Source organism: Hipposideros armiger, unplaced genomic scaffold (genome assembly GCF_001890085.2).
Source record: "Hipposideros armiger isolate ML-2016 unplaced genomic scaffold, ASM189008v1 scaffold_25, whole genome shotgun sequence".
Classification (NCBI taxonomy): domain Eukaryota; kingdom Metazoa; phylum Chordata; class Mammalia; order Chiroptera; family Hipposideridae; genus Hipposideros; species Hipposideros armiger.
In genome coordinates, this window is record NW_017731375.1 from 4,389,008 (window position 1) to 4,397,254 (window position 8,247).

General features: G+C 50.8%; 1 protein-coding gene across 4 annotated transcripts in view; it reads left to right on the plus strand.

The window, feature by feature from the left end:
• Positions 1 to 8,247, plus strand: part of KCNIP1 (potassium voltage-gated channel interacting protein 1) — a 316,417-nt gene that overhangs the window by 99,114 nt on the left and 209,056 nt on the right. For 2 of the 4 annotated variants that reach the window (XM_019635920.1, XM_019635922.1), the window contains exon 1: positions 5,126 to 5,393. The exons of the other annotated variants lie outside the window; for them this stretch is intronic. In XM_019635920.1, the coding sequence (XP_019491465.1) occupies positions 5,333 to 5,393 (61 nt within the window). In that variant the 5' untranslated portion in view covers positions 5,126 to 5,332. Of the gene's footprint in view, positions 1 to 5,125; positions 5,394 to 8,247 lie in introns of those variants that run through there. 4 annotated transcript variants of the gene reach the window in all.

Here is an 8,247-nt window from a genome sequence, read left to right on the forward strand (position 1 = left end):
AGATGAGGAAACTGAAGCTCAGGAGGGAGTGACTTGCCCAAATCTGCCCATGTGGATGGTGGAAAAAACAGGATTCATACGAACTGTGACTGGCAGGCCCTACTCACTTCCTAGAAGCACCCTGTTATTTGATATTCCCCTGAGTGCGTTATGAGGAGAGGTGGAAAGGCCTGGGGCTAAAGATGGAGTATCGAATTCTGTCTTGACTTTTTCAGGGGCACCCTGTCACTCCCCATTGCCTGTTGCATCTGTGTTTGCTTTGTGTTACCATCCCAGGTCCTTCCTGACCTTCCAGAAGGACCACTCTGCGCATTGGTTCACATCATGTAGCTTGTACAGGAGCCAAGCCAGGCTCCCATCTGCATTTCCCTGAAGAGAAGCTGCTGGAAGGATATTAGAGTTATGCAGGGCACGGTCCTGGCTGGGGTTTGACCCCAGTGCCTGCAGGCTGACTGTCCAGGATAGACTGTACCTGGACATTGAACTGCAGATTGTGTTACACTGTGGGGTTCAGGGAGGGAGAGAGCATCTCCACCAGAGGGGCCACGGTCAGAGAATCAGAGAGGATGGCTGAAAGAGGTGGCATTTGAGGCAGAAAACAGAGCTGGGCTTGACCCACGCAGGAGTGCAGGTTCGTGAAGTTCTAGGCAGCAGGAATAGCGTGACCTATGCCACTGAGGTAGACAACAAGCAAAGAGAAGGAGTAAAAATTGACAATGATGTTTTGCACTTTCGTGGCTTAGAGGGTGTCAATAGAAAGGTTGGCATCAGAGATGGGAGGGGGCACAATGGAGGCAGAGACGAACCAGGCTGTCCATTTTCAGGAAGGTGGGAGAAAGACCCTGGCAGGCAGTAGAGAGCAAGGAAGAGGAAAGGATGAAGTGGGGATCAGCACTGGCCCCTCTCACCCCTACCTGTCTCCCCCAAAGCCTCCCGGTGATCCCTGCAGCCCACATCTGCTCCCTCCTCCCCCACTCCCAGTAGACTCGCTGTTTGTCCTTCGTGGTTTAGCAATTGATTGCCTTGAATTGCTCTGTAATCGCTCCCTGTAAGCATGCCCTGGTGCTCCAGTAAGAGACACTTTCCTCAAAGCCTGGCACCTTTCTCGCTCTCTTCTGGGTTTCTTGGAGGAGCCGATCACAGGTCTGGGCACACGGTTGGTATGTGGTGACTTGAATTGACATCTCACAGAGATGTATAAGGACTTGGGATTCCCTGACTGGGATTAATGTGGCAAAGAAACTGGGGCACAGCTTTGAGCCCACCCCCACCCCAACCCCCTCACCCCCGCAGCATAGCCACAGGATCTGAACATCAAAGATGGTGGCTTACTGCAAAACACAGGGCATGGGAGGCTGTTGCATAACAGCATAGGGTTGAGGGAGAGAAAAAGATGTGAGTTGTTGGGTGAAATAGAGCCAAAGGCTAGTCCTAGTTTACCCCTTACAAGCTGTGTGCTTTCAGCAAGTTGTTGTTGAACTCCTCTCTGCATGTCAGTTTCTTCAGCTATTAAATAGCAAACAATCATGATACCAACTCGTTGGCTTGTCATGGGGAGTGAATGAGATACCATGAATGCAAGTGTTTAGTGAACCGTCAGGCAATGCGTGCATGGTGGGTATCCATATGTAGATGACGATAATGATCATAATGGTAGCGGTGATTTTGATGATGGCGGTGGTGATGGTGGCTTTGGTGGTGGCAGTGGTAGCCACGATGATGGTGATGGGGGTGATGTAGGTGGTGATGACTACAGTAGGGGTAATGATGATGACAGGAATGATGGTGACCGTGACGGTAACAGTGGTATTAATAGCAGTAATGGTGGTGATGATAGGCGGTGTTCATGGTGGTGTGGGAGCATGGTGGTGTTGGTGGTGATGTGATTATGATAGGAGGGATAACTATGGTAGGGGTGGTGGTGGTAGTGATGAGGGTGTGATGGTGGTAGAGCATCGAGGGGAGGTATTAGTGGCAGTGATCACAGTAGAGGTGATGTGGGCGATGATGGTCCTAGTGATACAATAATGTCGGTGGCAGGATGATGGTGGGAATAATGGTGGCTGTGGTGGTGGTGACACTGGTGGATTCGAGGCTGTCATTCCCTGTATCCAGTCTATCTCCTTTGACTTGGCTGCACAGGACTTCCAGGCACAAAAATTTGACTTCCTCAGATGGATTTGTCAACAGCAGGGAAGAATAAGACAAATTAGCTCGTGCTTTTAAAGTTCTCCATGGTCGGTACATTCAGAATCATTCTTATACAAGCGGTCTTCTTGACACTTGCATTCCAAGCACGTAGCACAGTGCCTTGCCCGGTACGTAGTCACTTCTCAATAAATATTTGTGGAATGAAAGAATAAACTTGCAGAAGGACACAAGCTATACTCTTGGATAAACTCATCAGAGTTAAACGTCTCATCTCCGAAGGTATGCAGGGTTGCCCGGCAGCGCCGCATCACATCCGAGCGTGCCTGCACTCAGGTGAGGACCAGTGTGGGCAGTGCAATAGCCCTTCTTACCAGCAAGTTGGGCCGACTGCCCAGGACCCCTTGAATATCAGCCTGGCCTGACCATGTTCTGTCTGGAGTCAGCACTGACTGAGTACAAGGAATAGTGGAGAAAATGCCGACTCCCACCAGCAGCTTCTGGAGTGTGCGTGCCACCCTCCTCAGCAGCCTCTCTGTGCAGAAGCGGTGAAAAGCACAGCCTGCCTCTGGAGACTTTTTTCCAGCAGCAAGTCCCTCCCCTGCATCCTAGGAGGGATTACAGAAGTGGCTTCAAGTTCAGTGCCTCCACAGCCCACCTTCTACCCTGGGCATGTCAGATTCGCACATAGGGCTTCTGTTTGGTGTGGGGAAGGGATAGTCACATGCTGACATTGTAGGGTTCTTGTGGCTTTTAGGGATGTGGCACATTGTAAGAGCTCAATAAATGGTAGTAGTTGTTAATACTGGTAGCATTTATTATCTCTATCTGTGGTGGAGAGAGTAACATAATAACTGGTGCATAATGACAGACCAGAGATATTGTGTCTCTCTCTTTGGTGGGACACATGTGGCTTGGATTCACCCTGAACCTCCTGGCCCTGGAACTCTGAACCTGATGGGGTCCCCTGAATGGATTGTACATTGTGAGTGGGTTTGTTGAGAAAGATGGGGATGACCTGTAGACATTTGGGTCCATGTGCTGTACCATCAAATAAGGAATGAGAGGTAGAGACCAAATAGTCTCAGATTTAAACCCCAGACTTGCCTCTCATTGGCTGTTTGGTATGTTCCTAAGTTCCTTCGTTTCTTTGTGTGTCCAGTGAGGTTAATAATGCTGAGCACATTGGCACCTTGGGAAGAGTATGGAAAATAAAGTATAAATGGCACAGGGGTGGGGGAATTGTCTCCCAGGCAGCCCAGAACTGGAGGTAATGGAAACACCAAAATGGTTTGGGGATTAGAGCTGCCTGCAGCCTTTATTTGTCTCTGGAGCTGATTCATTGCTCCCTAGAATGCTGGGACAAACTCAAGAAGGAGACGAAGGAAGAGAGGGAGCGGGTAATAAGAGTATGGAAGAGAAATAAATACATGGCAGGTAACAGGCTGCCTGTCCATGGCAAGTGCTCAGTATGGGGAGAAGTCATGGTGGTGTCATTTTTATTGTTGTGATTGTCATTGTTGTCAAAGGTGGGAGGAGCGGGGTGGCGGGGGGGGGGCGAGTCCAGGTAGAAAGGAGAATTCAAGCAAAGACACAGGGAGGGAGAGCATGGAGGGCTCGACAGAACTTAGTCTGAATTGGTTCAAGGTTACAAAGCACCAAGTGCAATCTGCAAAGTGTGGAAACTGAGGCAGGCTGCCCACCCCACCCCACCCCCACTCCCCTGCAACTTTTAATACCAGCCAGTGACTTTAAAGGTTGTTGGTGTGTGTGCATTAATGTAGAGAGGTAAAGCTTGCTACTGCGTCTAGAACATCTGACAGTGTGCTGGGCACGTCCCCTAAACTATCTCATTCAATTCTCACACAATCCTATGAGGCAGATACGGTTATCTCAATTATAGAGGTGAGAAAAAGTGAGAAAACTGAAGCTCTGAGAGAAGCGACTTGTCCAAGGTCACCTCGCTGGTAAGTGCAGAGACAGCATTGAACCCAGGCCTGTCTGTGCATCATTCAGAGGCTTTACACCTACTACCTGGTATTTGACACTTGGGGAAGTTGAGGCTCACAAAAGCTGCCTCGCACTGCTGCACAGCCAACGTTTAGCGACAGGAGACGAATCCCATTTCTCCTGACTGCCTGCTCCTCCATCTCTCCCTGGTGCCTCACACATCACTGCAACTGACAACACAAGAGTCTCATCCTTTCTCCTTCTCTTCCTGCCTTTCTTGGCCTTCTTCCAAAACTTTGGGAAAGCAGTCAACCAATGTAAGAGTCGGAGAAAGGCTGTAGAAAGCTCAAGCCCCACACCAATGTGGTCTTTACATAACTTCCGTCTGAGCTGCCTGGGAGACAACCCCCACCCCCATCCCCCACCCCCACCACCATTGCTCTAGTATGCCAGCCAGACTGAAAGACTGACATGTATGACTCCCTTCAATCCAGGCCCCACTTAGCTCAGAGGTGCTCCATCTGATGGTGAAATGCACAGACTTAGAAGCCGGACAGTCCTGGTCTGGAACCTGCCTCTGCCTTTCTTGAGCTGTGTGACCTTGGGTAGGTCACCTACTCCCTCGGAGCCTCAGATCCTTCACCTGTAAAACTGGGACAATAGCTCCCTCCTAGGGTTGCTGTGAAGATTAATTGGAAGTGTATAAAATACCTCCTCCATAATAGACATTCATGTGAGGGCTAACCTCAGGCTATAGATTTGGTAAACATAGGCTCCTCTGAAAACACAATTCTAATCCCTAGCACAAGCGTGACAGTTCCTGACAGGTGCTGTTACTCCTTCATCCATTACCCATGGCAGACATTGGTCATCCATCACAGTCCTCTTTTCTTCTGGGACAGAATGTGACCTCAGAATCCTTCTTAACACAGCACTCCAGGCAGTCACTACCAATTGATTACAGCTGGCATGAAGATAGATTGTGTGTGTATGTGTGTATACTACTCTTCAATGATAAACNGGCCCTGTGAGTCAGTGCATGTGCAGGGCTGAAGAAGGAAAGAAAAGGTTCCCGGCGCCCCAGCCCCAGGCTCACTGAAGAGCGAGCTGCAGGAGAGCTGCCGGGTGCCTTTTTCCTCCTCCAGCTCAGAGTAGACGAGCCACACTGGTTTCTTTCCAGGGGAGGGGAGGGGCAGGGCCTGGGGTCCCAAGTCGCACACAAGTCTTCGCTGCCATGGGGGCTGTCATGGGCACCTTCTCGTCTCTGCAAACCAAACAAAGGCGACCCTCTAAAGGTAAGCCACCTCCTTCTTCCTTTTGTTCCCCTGGCTGGGTTTTGGGGGGTTCTGGGAGCTGAGCTGGGGTGTGCCACCTGCCTCCCTTGGCCCAGACTTCCCTCTCCATGAGGAGCGGATTCCCTTTCCTGTCTCGAAAGGAATAAGAAGCTGGCGGGAGGATTGGTGTGAACGCCCGCCCGTGAAGGCTCAGAGGATGGAGCCGCAGTGGGCGCCTGGGGGACGGGCGCCAGGACCCTTCTCCCGGGGAGATCCCTAGGAGCAGAAGGAAGGGGCGCATTCACAGGTGGAAGTGACTGCGTTGTCTGGGTGGGAATGTTGGGAAGCTCTTCCCGTTCCCATGACGGCAGGTGATTGTGGGACTGTGGGCACCCAGCGAGGGTGCTCGCACATTCACATGCCCCTCGGGGCTGCGATGCCGGTGCAGACCTGGGAGTCCATCGCCAGGGAGAGGTGATGGACTGTGTCTGTCCACCCCAGAAAACCTCTGCAAGCCAAAAGGAATCAGCTGCTGCTAGGTGGTCAAACTCCCAGGGCTCATGTCCTGGTGACTCAGGGCATCACACAAGGGTGCTGCCCAGATCTGGGAACCGCTGGGAGCTGAGGGGACTGTCAGGGTGTGGCAGAGAGGTGAGCTGACATCAGAGATTAGAAAGCATGGTATCCTGGAGTCCCTTCCGCCGTGATCCTGTTCCGTAGCTGCCTTTCGCCAGCTGAGACATACCCAGTCTCACCGGCAGGACCGTTGTCAAGTGGGTCCGTGTGAAGTTGAGGGGGACTCTGCAGGACTCCTCTCCAGCAGCTAGAAAGTTGGTTGTTGGAATAAAGAGACCAGATGCAGTTAGGGAAAAGAAAATGATGGGTTTGTTTTGTTTAATTCTCAAATTCTCAAATACTGTTGTGAGTGGTGGCAGGATTTGAAGTAACTGGACACTGAGCCTGGTTCTGGTTACAGGTGGGGTTACAGCTCCCACCCCGTAGGCTGGCTAGTGATTAAATCTTTACCAGGATGATGGTGTACCCCAGGACATACCCTAAGAATCTGCCCTTAGGAGTTTGGTTGGTTTTGCCTGAGGTATTAGGGGAGTCTGCATCGCAGAGCTCCCCACAAGTAACCTGTCCTAGAGGGGTCCAGGCATCGGGCCCAGACCTCAGGAGACATCAGGCTGGCCGAACACAGAGGGATGAGATTTCTGGTTGAAGATCTTAGGGAATGAAGCTGAATTGAGGGGTACAGCCTAGAACATGGAAAAAAGGCTTTGGCTATTTGTCCAGCTGAGTTATATACCCTGTCAGGGAAGGGACTGGTTGCCCTTTTAGCGACAGTCCTAGGCAGGACAGAAGGGTCTGCAGACCTCGGCGCAGGACGTGACATTCTGAGCCTGCTTGTTACAGATCCTCAGATGCTGCTTGACTGGGGACGAAGTTTACCAAATTCCCCACTCCTTGCCTGTCATATCTAACCACCATGAGGTCCCAGAGGCTAGGGGACTGTGGACACAAGGAACTCAGGGGTTTGTTTTAAAATATCTTCTATGACTGTGGCACTCCTAGAGAGGCAGCAAGGTGTCCAGCAGAACCTGGGTGTGAATGTGACTCCATCACTCCCTCCCTCTGTGACCTCAGGCGAGTCCCTTCACCTCTCTGAGCCTCTGTTTCCTTATCCATAAATTGGAAAAGGATACTACCTCTGGGTGTGGGAGAAGTGTTGGCTGCAGCCACGGGGAACTAGAGGAGATTGTTGAAAGGATGTGAAGATCAAATGAACGATGCATAGGGACTTCTATGCACAGAGCTGCACAAAGATTTAGAGCTCAGACGTTCCTCAGACACTCCTGTCTACCATTCCTTTCTCCCGCATACAACTCCAGGTCATCCCAGATGACCTCCGGTGGGATGCCCACAGGCCAAAGCTCTTTGCTTCTCTCCCAGGATTCTAAGAAAGAAAAGAGGGGCCACCAACATTCAGTGAGCGCCTACTGTGTGCTGGGCTAAACAAACAGATAAAGCTAGGTGCTTTATCTGCGCATTCACATTGAGCTCTCACAGGCACATGTGTTTGAAGCTCCTAGCAGGTCCAGGGCTGCTGGGCAGGCTGCCAGGACAAGCTGTCAGCCTCTCTTGCACAAAGCCCCACTTCACTGGCTGGAATGGTCCAGGGCTCCAGCTGTGCCCGTTCCCCTGGGCATTTGCCCTGGAGCAGAGTCTTATCTTACTGTCTTGCTCCTTGGAATGCTAATCAGCAGAAGACCCTTCCTGCAGAGAGAGGCGCTTGGAAGCTGGCTGAGTAGGCTAATGGTCAGAGATTACTTCCTGGACGCATCCCTTCTCTACTCAGGACCTCGGTTCCTCCTTTATAAAAGGAGGAAGTTACATGAGACATGTCCTCAGGTTCCATGGGTTCTCAAATGTGATTTTTATTGCTGATGCTCTTACCTAAGATGCTACTGTGATCACTGAGACATCAAGCTCAGATATAATTAGATGCAGTCAGAAAGAGTGGAGGATATTTGCAGTTTGGGAGGCAGTCTCCCTGCTGGGTTCAAATCTAGGCTCTCTACCACTCACTAGCCATATGGCTAAGCCTTATCTTCCTCAACTATAACACAGGGACAGTGGTAGTTTACCATCTTAAAATAGCTACATGTTGTGTGTGGATTTCAAGGATAATACGAGTCAAATGCTTAGCACAAGCTCTGCTCCATAATAAGTGGTCAGCAAATTTTAGCTGCCATGAAATTTATGGCTCTGCTGTTTGCGGCTTCCAAATGCCTAGAGTAAGGCCATCCTGGAAGTAGTCAATGCCTCTGGGAGTCCTAACAGCTCATTCCTGGAGCTTTCTTCCAGCCTTATC